General features: G+C 46.6%; 2 protein-coding genes across 5 annotated transcripts in view; both read right to left on the reverse strand.

The window, feature by feature from the left end:
- Nucleotides 1-6,313, reverse strand: part of LOC121037025 (cytochrome P450 2C21) — a 47,074-nt gene extending 40,761 nt beyond the window's left edge. For 3 of the 4 annotated variants that reach the window (XM_040485924.1, XM_040485923.1, XM_040485922.1), the window contains exon 1: nucleotides 4,956-6,313. The gene's annotated coding sequence lies outside the window, so the exon portion shown is untranslated. The remainder of the gene's footprint in view (nucleotides 1-4,955) is intronic. The other variant, XM_040485920.1, reaches the window with a different exon arrangement.
- Nucleotides 6,314-7,957: 1,644 nt separating this feature from the next.
- The window catches only part of PDLIM1 (PDZ and LIM domain 1), a 45,953-nt gene continuing 39,196 nt past the window's right edge, over nucleotides 7,958-14,714 (reverse strand). Inside the window, exons 7-9 of the mRNA XM_040486912.1 lie at nucleotides 11,135-11,190; nucleotides 8,888-9,080; nucleotides 7,958-8,474 (exon numbers count right to left, since the gene is read on the reverse strand). Coding sequence (XP_040342846.1) covers nucleotides 8,288-8,474; nucleotides 8,888-9,080; nucleotides 11,135-11,190 — 436 coding nt within the window. The 3' untranslated portion in view covers nucleotides 7,958-8,287. The remainder of the gene's footprint in view (nucleotides 8,475-8,887; nucleotides 9,081-11,134; nucleotides 11,191-14,714) is intronic.

Genomic DNA, 14,714 nt, shown 5'->3' on the forward strand with positions numbered 1-14,714 from the left:
TCTCTCACCATCATCTCCTTCCTTCTAAATTGCTCTCTTTAGTTATGACTCACCAGCAAATCCTCTTAGCCCATCCAAAGGCCACCCAGGTGTCTACCTTCCTCACTCAATCTGATCTATTCCTTCTTTTTTTAAAAAACGTTTATTTATTTTTTAGAGAGACAGAGTTTCTGGAGCAGGCTCTGCACTGACAGCAGTGAGCCTGATGCAGGGTTTGAATTCACAAACCATGAGATGATGACCTGAGCTGAAGCTGGATGCTCAACCAACTGAGCCACAAAGGCGCCCCATTCCTTCTTTTTCATGTTTTTCTTCTCCTTTTGCTTCTTTGGACTTGCCCAACTGATTATCTTCCTAGATCCATGAGAACGCAGAGAGACAATCTTCATGTGATCTTTTTTTTTTTTTTTTTTTTAATTTACCCATTTTGAGAAAGAGAGAGCACGAGCATGCATGCATGCATGCACATGATCAGGGAAGAGGCAGAGAGAGAGGATCCTAAGAAGACTTTGCACTGTCAGTGCAGAGCCCAATGTGGGACTCCATCTCACGAACCGAGACAAAGACCGGAGCCAAAATCACAATTCAGATGCTCAACCGACTGAGCCACCCAGGGGCCCCAATCTTCATGTGATCTTCTCTGCATTTCCATGGCTATGATGAGTATCCAGACTCTCAGATACTAGGTCTAGAAATTAGAGACCTCCAGCAGGACCTTGAACTACCCCCTCACTGTATTTCAAAACACTCCAGGGAACTCCTGCATAAGTTCCCTCAAATATCATCTGCAAGCACATCCCTGTTCTTGCTCAAATTTCCACCAAATCAAATAAAAAATTGCTAACTCAGTATTCAGATCACTCCATACATACCAAACTCCAATTCCTTATCAGGCCAAAGCCCATTTTTACCAAACCACTTAAAGTCCTCTGCTCCCTCTACCCAGTCTCCTTGCCAATCCACCTGTCTAAAGTTGGGCATGTCCTCACCAGATACGGAATTCCCTTCCCCATCCTTCACGGCCAACTTACGCCATCACTTCTTTTAAGTGCACTATGTTTAGTCATCAATTATAGCTTCACTTTAGAGCACAGTATTTTACATATGCTGCTCCTTAAAAGTTATAATTATTTCATCCAAGACATAAGAGTATGTATGTTCTGCCTTTCTTCAGTTCCACCTTTACCACTCACCAAACAGGGATCATGTTTTATCATTCTCAAACATTACAAGATTGAAAGTCCCCCATGATGCTTAGTGTAGGTCCACACACATAGTACATGCTGTTGTAAATGCTTGCCAAATAGTAGTATTTGCCCAATCACCTAAATGCCTCCAGAAAGAATAAAATGATGAGCCTTATAACCTAGTTCACATTTGTTCTGTTTCATTTTGACCAGAAAGAATCAAAGAAGTTCCAGTGATTGTTAGTGTCCACGATTCTTGTCATTCCTTTAGTCTCTCCAAAATAAAACTATTTGAATCAGCAGTATTGTTAAATAACTTATTATGGCTTTCCTAGATAGAATGGATGAAAGAAGGGAAAGTAAGCTTAATAGAGGAGGCCTCATCTACCTAATTAAAAAAAAAAAAAAAAAAAAAAAAAACTCGGGCCCCAAGGTGCCACAGTTAGTTAAGTATCCGACTTCAGCTCAGGTCATGATCTCATGGCTCATGAGTTTGAGCCCCACGCTGGGCTCTGTGCTGACAGCTCGGAGCCTGGAGCCTGCTTTGGATTCTCCCTCTCTCTCTCTGCCCCCTCCCCTACTCCCCCTCTCCCTCCCTCCCCCCCCCATATAAACAAACAAACAAACAGACAAAAAAACCTCACTGAGCACACTTATACCTATGCCACGTCCTGCACGAGGCTTTGGGATCATAAAGATAAATATTACATGGTCCCTGCAATGGAGGTGAAACTTCTACTACACATATAAAATAATTCTCTATACTGGAACTCAGAAAGAGGCTGAGAGAAAAAACCATAATTAGAGACAACAATCATTCCTTATATTCATATATCATTTTGGTGTTTATAATCAATTCATAATAGATTTTTTTAATTACATAAAATTACATATTGAAAATATGCCTCAATAAAAATGGCTACATAAAAAGATTTTCAGACATTCCAAATGAAGTAAATTCACCATGGCAGACCACACTGATTAAGATTATGACTAAAATAAATTATTCATGCTGAAGGAAAATGCTCCCAGAGGAAAGCATGGATATATAGGAAGGAATGAAGACCACTGGAAAGGGTAATGTGGGAATTACTTAAAATTATTTAGAAAATTATAGAGTAATTTTCATATCTTTTTTAAAGACTACTGTTGGGTTTAAACATGTGTAGAAATAAAATACATGAAAAAATGTAAAAGACGGGAGACAGGAATTGGAAATATGCTATTATAAGGTTTTTTCTAATGTTTACTTTTGAGAGAGAGAGAAAGAGGGAGAGAGGGAACATAAGTGGGGGAGGGGCAGAGAGAGAGGGAGACACAGAATCCAAAGCAGGCTCCAGGCTTTGACCTGCCAGCACAGAGCCCAATGCAGGGCTCAAACCCATGAACTGTGAGATCATGACCTGAGCTAAAGTCAGACACTTAACTGACTGAGCCACCCAGGTACTTCGATTGTAAGGTTTTTATACTATGCTTGATATAGTACATTATTACTTGAACATTGACATTAAGTTGGTGATATAAATTGTAAACCACTAAAAAACAACACACAAAAATAGAGCTAATAAATAATTGAGATCAAATGGAACCATAAGAAATAACTGATCCAAAAGGATGTAGGTAAAAAAGAAAATAAAGAACAAAACTATGAGAAAACCAATAGCAAGATGACAGACATTTACCCAATGACATAAAAAATTAAATGAAATAAAAATGGTCAAAACCAAAAGGTAGAGATTGGCTGGCTGAGCGAAAAAGCAAGACTCAAACACATGCTTTCTAAAGAAAACCAACTCTAAATATATAGACACAGAAAAATTAAAAGGATGGAAAAAGATGTAATATTCAAACATGGATCAAAGAAAGCTGGGATGGCTCGCTTAATATCCAAGTAGATTTCAGAACAGGGAATATTACCAGAGATAAAGATGTTCATTTCATAATCACAAAGCAGTTATCTCATTACAAAATATAAGAACCTTAAATGTATATGTACCTAAAGCAGAGCTTTAAAAGATATAACACCAGGGTGCCTGGGTGGCTCAGTCAGTTAAGAGTCCCTCCCACTCTGGACTTTGGCTCAGGTCATGATTTCAGTTTGTGGGATCAAGCACCATGTTGGGCTCTACACTGACAGCACGAAGCCTGCTTGGGATTCCGTGCACACGCTGTCTCTCTCTCTCTCCCTCCCTCCTTCAAAAATAAATAATCATTTAAAAAATAAATAATAAAAAAAAAACGATATAAAACCAGGAGTGCCTGGCTTGCTCAGTCAGAAGAGCATGCGACTCTAGATCTCAGAGTCATGAGTTCAAGCCCCATGCCGGGTGTGGAGATTACTTAAATAAAAACTTTAAAAGATATAAAACCAAACCAATAGAACTAGATGAATTCATATATTATAGCTAGAGATTTCAAGTGTCCACTCTCACTAAATGATTGAACAAGTAGACAGAAAATCTCAGTAAGAAGATAGAAGACATGAGCTTAATTACCTTGAAACTATTAACGAGCTTGACGTAATTTAGTTTATAAAACACTCCATCCTAAATAGCAGAATATACATTCTCTTCAAATACATATAGAATGTTCACCAGTCTAGACTATGATCTGGGCAATAAAAGAAACTGAAAAGAATTTAATTCCAACTCACAGTGGAATTGAATTAGACATCAATAACAGAAAGATAGCTGGAAAACCACCAAATATTTAGATATTAAGGACAACGATGGGGCGTCTGGGTGGCTCAGTCAGTTAAGTGTCCGACTTCAGCTCAGGTCATGATCTCGCGGTTTGTGAGTTCAAGCCCCACATCAGGCTCTGTGCTGACAACTCAGAGCCTGGAGCCTGCTTCGGATTTTGTCTCCCTCTCTCTCTGCCTCTTGCCTGCTCACATTCTGTCTCTCTCTCTCTCAAGAATAAACAGTTAAAAAAAAAATTTTTTTTAATAGATACTAAGCACAATGCTTCTAAATATCCCACGGGTCAGAGAAGAAATCCCAGGAGAAATTGGAAACTACTTTGAAATGAACGAAAATGAAAACGCGGTAGTGTATCAAATTTGTGGCCTGCAGCGGAAGGAGTACTTACAGGGAAATACACACCATTAAAAGCTTACATTAGAAAAAACGTGTCAAACCAATGTTCTAAATGTGCACCACGAAATAACGAGAAAAAGATCAAACTACCCTAAGGCAAAGAGGAAGAGGGAAATAATAAAGATTACTACAGAAGTCAAACAGAAACCAAAAAGAAAACAGACTGATGGAAAACAGAGGAGAAAATGATAAAGGGTCGCTACTTCAAGAAGGGTGAGTAACTTGGCTAAGTTCCACAGCTAGGAGCATTAGACCCGGTCACCCTGGGAAAAAAATCTCAGTCCCTTCCAGCATGGGAGGAGCCCAGGGGACTGGAAGTCTGGCTGAGGCAGGTCCCTCCCCAGCAGAGTCACCAGGTACTCAGATCCCTCTCAGCGGGGAGGTCTCACCCACGTGGGGAGAAGAGGAGAAAGCCTTGCTTAAAAGCAGGATTCCAACCCGCCAAACACACTTGGGCACAAAAATAAAATGCCATTTCCTCGGCTGCACGATGAAGCCCACAGCCCGGGTTCATTCTGTTGGTGGCTCATTTTGCTTCAGTCTGTCCGTTGCCCTTGGCCTTTGCCTACCTGCGCCCACCAGTCACTGTAGGAATGGGATCTATGGGCTCACATCAAATCAAGGGGGCCTGAGGGACAAACCGACAAAATCCCACCACAAGATAATTTACCCAGCCCTCAGCCATACGGTGCACACGGGACAGGAAACAGCCAGATCTGCAGCTTCTGTAACACAGACCAAGGCACGAAGGCAAAGTTAGATTATTTTATTAGCAGTGTTTAATGGCCCACACTGTGCTCTTTCCTCCCGCCGCTAGGCTCTGCGCACCTGTCTTTCAGCAATGACTGATCCACACGCCTGGCCTTGACCAACAGCCTCCGACGGCATGCAAGACGGGTCACCTTTCTCCTCAGACTCCAGGATTTTCTGCAGAAGCTTGGAATGGGGTGGACTATTTTTCTAGCTCCTGCTTCTCCGTAGCATCTCATAAACCTCAGATTCTTGACCTGTGCCAAGGTTGCCGAGAGGACAATGCTTCAATCTGGGAAGAGCGTATGGAAATTCATTATGTGTCAGAAGTCAGAAATAATTCACCATGCGTTCCTCTCTGGTAAATATTAGACACAGATCTCAGGATATACACAGGTAATCACAATGCAGTAAACCCTCTCTTACATTCAACAGATGGTTTGCCAAGGTTTCGAGGTATATTTGTCACCAGAAGCGGCTGCTGCTTCAATGCAACGTGTCTTCTGCCAAACAGTTTTGGCAAGTCAGTTCCTTGTTGGCTTAGTCCCATTGGACAGAAATGCTTTACTTCTTTTCAAATTGATTCAGTGACATGGCATCAAGAGAATATTTAGAGGGAGGAGGGCAGTCAGCCACCACCTAACCACTACAACAAATCCCCTGATGCTCTCAGACCCTGACCACAGGCACTCGCCCACAGAGCAGAAACCACAGCGTTCCCTGTAACCCACTGCACGTGTTTTCTCACAACCCTATACGTTCTATTTCTCATTTGCACCAAGTCCCTGGTTCCCCACCTATGAAATTGCCCATCGGTATGGTTTGTGATGCTCGCAGAGCAACAAATATAAATGCATTTTGTAATATGGAAAGTGCCATCAATGTAAGGGACCGTTATACCTGATGTACTTTCTAGATGTTACTCTTTCCTCTAGAACAGGGCTCTTGGGGGTAGAAGAGGGAAGCAGGTGAGGGAGCCAACCTTCAGCACATGGCCAAGGGACTGGGGACACCAGGCCACACCTGCCACACTCCTTGCTCCTGCCATTCCGAGCTCCGGGCATAGAACAATGGGGTCCGCAGAGCTGAAAAGTCTGCCTTAGTGGCCCATTATGGGGGAGAAGCTCTTTGGCGTCTGGCAGGAGGAGAACAGCCTGAGTCAGTCTGCTCTACGTTTAAAATCTGTCTCGGGGCGCCTGGGTGGCTCAGCTGGGTTGAGTGTCTGACTCTTGATTTCAGCTCAGGTCATGATCCCAGGGTTGTGGGATCAAGCCCCATCTCAGGCTCCGTGCTGAGTGTGGAGCCTGCTTAAGATGCTCTTTCCCTCTGCCTCTCTCCCTCTCTAAAATAAAATGAAAATAAATAAAGTAAAATCTGTCTTGAATCCAGTGACTTCCCACCACTCCCACCCCCACCCCCTGTGCCAGTCTTTCCATTCCTTACCTGGACCAGGGCAGTAGCCTCCTACCTGGTCTGTTTATACTTCTGCCCACTATGGTGAGTTTTTGACATGGAATGCAAATCAACCATTTAAACGGGTAAGTCAGTTTAAGGTACGTCCCTGTGAAAAAAACTCTCCAAATAAATCCCTCCTCAGAAAAAAAAAAAAAATCCAAAGTTTCTGTCATGGTCGTCAGAAGTGTTTTCCCAGGAAGTAAACTGTGACCCGGGGATCAGCGTAAGGAAAGTTTATGAGGGGTGCCCTTGGGACCAAGACCTGGGGAGGGGAGGCGGGGGGAGAAGTTGGCTACGTACGGCCTAGAGGGAGGTCTCGGCGGACCCCTTCAAAGCTGTCCAGGGCTCGGGGCCCGGATATGCCTGCCTCTCCAGGCACTGGACCACCTGGGAAAGGGAGCGCTCTTCAGCTGATGGACGTGGCCCTCCGCTGGCAACTCGGGGACCAAGTCCTCGGGTTCTGAAGGGGTATCCAAGTGATGTGACTGTCAGCTTCGGAGAAATCTTCATGTGACTCCTCGAGGCCGCCCCTCCCAGGTTCTGGTGGGCCAGCCTTCCCTGTGGGAAGCTTAGGGAAGGTCAGTGGGATAAACAGCCCCTGCCCCCGAAGTTGGTAACTTATCATCATGACCTCAGTCTATTTCCCTTCACCCTCACCTAGCGACTCTGAGCATCTGAGGCTTACCTGATGGCAGGACCACCACCGGTCCCAGGCCCTTCTCAGGCTGCAGCTGCTGAACTTGTCTACCAGCCATTCAAATTCCACATACTACCAAGAGGTGCCTGAGTTTAACACCTACGTGAGATCTATCCTGAGTTTGCATCCCTCCAGAAAGGAGGGGGGCTTGGGGCACCTGGGTGGCTCAGTCGGTTGAGTGTCCAACTTCGGCTCAGGTCACGATCTCACAGTTCGTGGGTCCGAGCCCCACTTTGGGCTCTGTGCCGACAGCACGGAGCCTGGAGCCTGCTTCGAATTCTGTCTTCCTCTCTCTCTGCCCCTCCCCCACTCATGCTCTGTCTCTGTCTCTCTCTCAAAAATAAATAAGCACTAAAAAAACCCCAAACAAACAAAGGAGAGGGGCTTAGTGGCAGCAACCAGCTGGAGAGGGACTCGGGATATTCAAGGTCAACTGGTAAAGCTCTCCATCTATTATTTGAGAAGCATTCATTTCCTCAGATAAGTCCCAGAACAGCCAGATATAAAAGAAAACATCATTTCATTACAACATAACGAGGTTGATCTTATAGTAGCATCAGAGAAAGAGAATTTGGAGCAAGCTTCCAAGAAAGGTGAGAGTATGGCTCATTCAGATGTCAAATTTCTCACACCTGGAGGCAAAAGGCCTGCAAATGTCAGAGATTTGTTTTGGGAAAGCCCAAAATAAGAGGAGGCAGGCCTCGGAAATCCCATCTGGCTTCAGACAGGAAACAGAGCACATGGTCAAATGATAGAGAACACCACACCGCCTCGGTGTCTATAAATTTATTGAGTAAAAACAAAATCAACGTCACACAGATTAAATTTGGTTTGGTTCCAATTTGGCTGATGTCCATTTGCGGCAGAGATGAACTGAGGCGAAGAGAAGACCCCGGGATGCTGGCAAGGGGGCCACGGAACGAAACAACCTCCTGTTAATCGTACAAGCAGGTGTCACAGGGCCAGCGAGTCAGTTAGCAGAGGCAGGCAGACGTGGTGTTTAAGGAGCAGGGATAAAACCGAAGTTGGCGAGACCTCGGAGGGGAGGAGAGGGCCAGGGCAGCGAGAGGACAAGTCGCGACAGGTGCAGGGCTGCCGGTTCACTTGGGGAACACGGTGACCACGTCGTAGCCCTCAGGGGGTGTGACCCGCTCCCGGGCGTGCTTTTCACAGTAGATCTGATCCTCCACGAAGAAGTGGCCCTTCTGTTTCAGGTTGGTGCCACAGTCAGTGCACACGTAGCACTCAGGGTGGCGGTGACGGTCCCGCAGCTTCACAAACACACCGCTGCAGGAGGGAGGCAGGACAGGGCTCCGTTAGTGACAGGCACCTGAAGGAGGCAGTGCGGCCGGGGCGTCCTTCCCCGAGGCCCATCAGAGGGCGGGTCAGGGCCTCAGAACGGGCCTCCACTCATAAAACAGCTGCTCATTCCTGGGGTCTCAGACATTCCTCTTGAAACCCTCCCGCTCCGACAGAGCAGCCCTTCCTGGGTTTACACGTTCACACTGTGAGGGGTCCGTGGCCAAGGGAAACCTGTACACCTGGCTCTGGACCAAGGCCTCCTTGGCCTCTCTGTTCCATTTTCCAGGCGGGACTTTCTCCCCATCACACCCAAAATGCACAAGGTCCGGCACCTGCCGCATTTTCTTGCTTTACCCAATCTGCAGGGCCTCCCACGCCCGGGGAAGGCAGGTACTCACACGATGCCGGTGCCGCATTTGTCACACATGGGCAACTTCTGAGCGTTTCCAATAGATGCAGCCACTTTGGTGACCGGAGCCTTAACACTTCTGAAACCTGAGGGCTTGTTGGGGTCCCCTACAAGGAGGAAAACACTTGGGTTGGCCAGGAAGGGTGGGACTGCAGAAGTTTCATTTAGTTCTTTCAGAGTCACTTATACATACGTTCCAGCAAGTTCCTGGGCACTGCAATCAAACAGACCTGACTCTGCTGTGTGACCCTGGGCAAGTTACTTAATCTTTCTGGCCTCCCAATTTCCTTTTCTATAAAACAGGAGATCATTTTTCCCTCTACAGTGGTACAAAAAAATTAAAAAATACAAAGCCTTTCCACAGTACATGGCACAAAGCCCTGAAACAAATGATAGTTCATTTTGATTAAATGCATGCATATACTGATACGGGAACTTAAAAATGACTTACACAGTTGGAATAAGTAAATAAAAACATTACCTGATAATCAAAAGACAATGTATTTAGATGCCAAAATAAACCCACATCACAAGGGGGCGCCTGGGTGTCTCAATCGGTTAAGCATGACTCTTGGCCTCAGTTCAGGTCATGAGCTCACAGTTCGTGGGTTCGAGCCCTGTGTCAGGCTCTGTGCTGTCAGCACGCAGCCTGTTTGGGATTCTCTTTCCCTCTCTCTCTCAAAACAAATAAACTTAAAAAAAGAAAGAAACCCACCTTACAAGTGGTACAAAGTCCTTCCAGTAGAGCATCTATCTATAAGCAGCCAGATAAAAACCACCTGCTACAGAGCAGAGACAGCAACCTCCCTGCAGTCAGCCCTGGATGGTAATTGAAGCCCCCAGTTGATGGGTGCCTCACTGCAGCCCAGTTCATCATGCCTTCGGAGCCCTCTATCGTGGCTGCTATTAACAATGGCAAGCTATTAATATTACTATTATTGCCATCTATTCGGCTGGCAGTATTGTCGTTTGTCAGCTATTTACACATCTCTGTGACTGGACTGCAAATTAGTGGACCATGACCCTGTTTTACATACTTGGCAAGATTCCACAGAGCCTAGCCTTGGGCTTGGCAAATAGCAGAGGTTCAATAAAAACGCAGAAGTGAGTGGTGAAATGCCATGACAAATGCTCGCTGGTCCCCACCCTAGTCTGACATGTTTTGGCCCAAGAAGCCATAGAAATCTCTACACCAGTGGTTCTGAACAGGCATCTGTGAACATCCCAGGCACCAGAAGAGACTTCCTAAAATTCACAGGCCAGGCTCGTAGCCAGAGCTGCTGACCAAACATCTCCAGGTGCAGGGGCCCCAGGAGATCCTACTCTATATGTCCCTGGTTAAAACCCACTTCTTCAGACTAAAGCAGCTCTTCTCAAATTTTACTGTGCATCAGAGTGATCTGGAGAACTCACTAAAATGCAGCTCGCTGGGTCCCATGCCAAGTTTCTAAGTCAGTAGGCCTGGGGTGGGGCCTAAGAATTTGCATTTCTAACAAGCTCGCTGGTGCTGCTGCTGGTCCAGGAACCACACTTTGAGAACCACACAAGAGCAAAAAAAAAAAAAAAAAAAAAATGTTTCTCATGTAAGGTGAGGAGGTAAGAGTCATCCTATAGCTGTAGCCAGGCTGGGCAATCCTGAGCTGACAAATGAGGGCCCTGTTTCTCTCGTCCTTTTAGAAAATGAGTCCCCACATATTGACTGGTGCTTCTGAACCAAAAATTGAGAGGAATTCAAGTACGGGGCATTTATAATTGGCTGGGATGGTAGGCTGTTTATTTTGTTTACAATTATCTATACCCTCCCTACCCTTACCATGCATCTAGGTCAGTAGATCTCTACTGGGGGGGGGGGGGAGGGGGGGGTGATTCTGTCCCCTAGGGATCAGTTCTGCTCATCACAACTGGAGGGCAGTGCTTCCGGCATCCAATGGGTCCAGGCCAGAGATGCTGCTAACTGTCCTAAAATGCACACAACAGCCCCACCACAAGGATTTATCTGGCCCCAAATGTCAACAGCACCAAACCGAGAAACCCCACTCTCCGTGGAGTATATGCCCTGCCCCATGGGCCTCAGGTTTGGCCACAGGACTCACTCCGGCCAAGGGAAATGTGAGCAGATGTGAGCCCTGTTCTGGGAGAAGCATGAGGTGCATTTGGGTGGTTTGGTCCTGTCCCCTGGAGCTTCTGGCCTCTGCCCGAAAAACGGCAAGCTCCAGAGAGTGACACCTCCCCCTACTGGGCTCTGGGATGGGAGGACTCCTGGAGCCAGGCTGGGCCCAACCAGCAGCCCTCCTGTAACAGGAACAAGAAATGCATTGGCTGCTGCAGCCCACTGCTGGCTGATGCAGCCTGACAGCTAGCCTGGGATATTTTGTCACCTTACAGAGAACAGCAAGAGGGAATATTTGAAAGCAGCCTGTCTTAAAGGCCCCATCATGGGTGTTGATGGCATGGTCTCTTGGGGTTCCCCCATCAGTGCCGGGAACTGATCGACACAGACGTCCATCTGGCAACACATGAGAAGGGGCAGATGTTAGGAGGCTCCAGGGTTTCCGCTGTTTTCAGCCATAAGCTCTACAAATAGGCTTCGGGAAGGCTTGGTGCTGCCCCATTAGCGGCCTTTGGCACTTTGCTTATCCTAAGTCCAAAGTCCCCTTTTGCCTTTCCAAACCTTCCTCCTTCCTTGGCCACAGTCCTGACTTTATTATACTTTCTGCATTAATTGTGATTTTTAAAAATATTGCATTAAAGTATAACTTTTGTCTTGGCTGTTGAGTTTTTGTGGTGCTCCCTTAAATTCTGTACCCAAGGCAAAGCCTCCCTCCTGTCACTCTAATCCTGGCTCCCTCTGGGGATCTCAGAAGGGCCTGGGTGGCCAGCTTCATACCTCTAAGCATCCCAAAGAGGCTTCTCCCTGTTGCTAGAGCCACCCGGGCTGCCGCCTACCCTGTGAAGGAAGGACATGCGGTGTCTCTGTGCACCCCAATGGCGTGGAAGGGAAACTGTGCCCAGGGAACCAGTTCAGTGAGGTCATGGTCTCACACGATGGGGCTGTTTTTCACATAATGCATTCCATCTGCTGACTCGCTCGGTCAGTAGAACATGGGACTCTTGATGTCAAGGTCATGAGTTCGAGCCCCAGGTTGGGTACAGAGAGAACTTAAAAAAATAAAAACAGGAAGGAAGTTGGGGGGAGGGAGGAAAGGAGGGAGGGAGGGGCAAAGGGAGGAAACAGCACAGGGGGAGGAGAGGCAGCTGTGTGCTGGACAGAGCCAGCCTTCAGGGTCGTTCAACCCTGCAGCACCATCTGCTGGCTCCATCTTCTTCTCTCACTTATCCAGCCAGCATTGCAAACTCAAAGAAATTTCACTTTGTCTTTTTCAACTAGCTTACGGTAAAAATATTAGCTCCCTTTGGACTCTGGTAAGCTATAAAAAATTCCAAATTTCTCTTCTTCCAGTGAAACTGGCATTGTCCAAGCTTTCTGGAAAAAAAAGTGAAAATGGGTTGAGTAAAAGCACAGCTTTTTTTTTCTATCCACTTCACTGCTCAACCACCTTCCATGGCTCCACATTTCCAAAGAACCAAATTCATGGTCCTTAACCTAGCACCTGGACACTTCCTGAGCAAATCTCCAGCTTTCTCATCTTTTTTTTTTTTTTTCTTTTTCAACGTTTATTTATTTTTGGGACAGAGAGAGACAGAGCATGAACGGGCGAGGGGCAGAGAGAGAGGGAGACACAGAATCAGAAACAGGCTACAGGCTCTGAGCCATCAGCCCAGAGCCCGACGCGGGGCTCGAACTCACGGACCGCGAGATCGTGACCTGGCTGAAGTCGGACGCTTAACCGACTGCGCCACCCAGGCGCCCCAGCCAGCTTTCTCATCTTGAAGCCTCTGGTGCCCACTGTACTTTCTCAGTCCTCAATGCCTCCTTCCAAGTCTCCAAGTCCTCTTAAGTGGACAGATGGATGATAAACAAGATTCGCTGCATAAATGTCGTAGAAAGCTCAGCCTTAAAAAGGAAGGAAATGCTGACACCCGCTACAACACACGTGAACCCTGAGGACATTATGCTAAGTGAGAGAAGCCAGTCACAAAAGACAAATACTGTAGGATTCCACTCATAGGAAGTGCCTGAAGTAGTCAGACTCATGCAAACAGAAGGTACAATGGTGGTGTCCAAAGGCTGGGGGAGGGGGCGATGAGGAGGCAGCGCGGAACGGGTTCCAAGCTTCAGTTTTACAAGATGGGCTTCTGTGGATGGGTAGTGCTGATGGCAACCCAACAGGATGGATGCAGCTAATGGCACCGTGTACACTTCAATATGGTTCAGACAGTACATCTTGTGTTAGCTGCAGTTCACAGTTTAAAAAAAAAAAAAAAAAAAAAAAGGAAATCCTCCTTCTCCCTGCAAATTTGGAATCTGATCCAGGGCAAGATGAAGTCTGAGAAACCCAGGACCCTTTCTCGTACTTCAGAGGCTGAATTTCACCCAAAATAAGAAGACCCACAGCGAATCTTTTGGAGGCTTATCACCAAACCCTACCACAGCCAAGCCTCCCACGCGGGCCTCACTGATGGAGGGCCTGGCACCTGACATACACCATTTCCCTTGACGCTTTAGACCATCTGTGAAGTAGCCATTATCAGCCTCCCTGGACATGTGCAGAAACCAGGGCTTGGAGAGATGGACAACCTGCCTGTGGTCTCAAGGCGGGTCACAGGCAGGGCCTGGACGCCAGTGCTGGTAGGGCGGCATTGCTTTCTGAACCCCAAGCCTTCTTGAATGAGAGTAGCCCTCACTTCCCTGAGCTCTGACCATTTCATCTCAGATAAAAGATGGCATTTGAGGGGCGCCTGGGTGGCGCAGTCGGTTAAGCGTCCGACTTCAGCCAGGTCACGATCTCGCGGTCCGGGAGTTTGAGCCCCGCGTCAGGCTCTGGGCTGATGGCTCAGAGCCTGTAGCCTGTTTCCGATTCTGTGTCTCCCTCTCTCTCTGCCCCTCCCCTGTTCATGCTCTGTCTCTCTCTGTCCCAAAAATAAATAAACGTTGAAAAAAAAAATTTAAAAAAAAAATAAATAAAAAGATGGCATTTGAGCTCCCTCCCAAGAGCCTTCTGAATGCAGTGGATGTATGAATTAGAACTTATGGTGTTTCGTTCAGTGAAAATTTAATTCAAGTACACAATTAAGAGATATGGGAGAGACTGAATTTTTATTTTCTTTGAGGCAAAAGAATAACCATCCAGGAAGGAAAGAACTATAATTCTGATTCTCCTGCTACGAGATGTGGTCATGTGACTAAATTCTGGTCAAATTAAATGGAATACTAGTGTGGGACTTCTGGAAAAGAAAAAGCTGGCTTGTCTGAAAGGAGGAGCCTCCACTTAGCCCTTCTTCCTCCATGGTGCCTGGATGTGGGTGTGCCGGCTGGAGCACCAGCTGCCAACTAGGGCCATGAGGTAACCTTGAGAATGGAAGCCACTGCATGGAAGGAGTCCAGATCATGATGAGCAATGGAGCTGACACATCAGGAGTGAGCCTGGGCTTTAGGTCCTTCTCTGGGACATGGGGGCGTTTGACTAGATGAGTTCTGCAGTGTCTAGGTCTTTGTCTGGGCTGGAATGGACTAACTTTTCCTCTCTTAACTGAAGGGGTTTGCACCCACTTACTCAGAGAGTAGAATAAATTGTGGTTTCTCATGTTTTGACAAAACTGTCATTCTCTAGGGTTGGTCCCCAAGTCACTTGTCAGTTGGCCCTAATACTGGAACTTCATACAGAATATGACTCATTCCTTCCAAAATGCACAGG

Source organism: Herpailurus yagouaroundi, unplaced genomic scaffold, assembly GCF_014898765.1.
Source record: "Herpailurus yagouaroundi ecotype Mexico unplaced genomic scaffold, PumYag 163, whole genome shotgun sequence".
Taxonomy (NCBI): domain Eukaryota; kingdom Metazoa; phylum Chordata; class Mammalia; order Carnivora; family Felidae; genus Herpailurus; species Herpailurus yagouaroundi.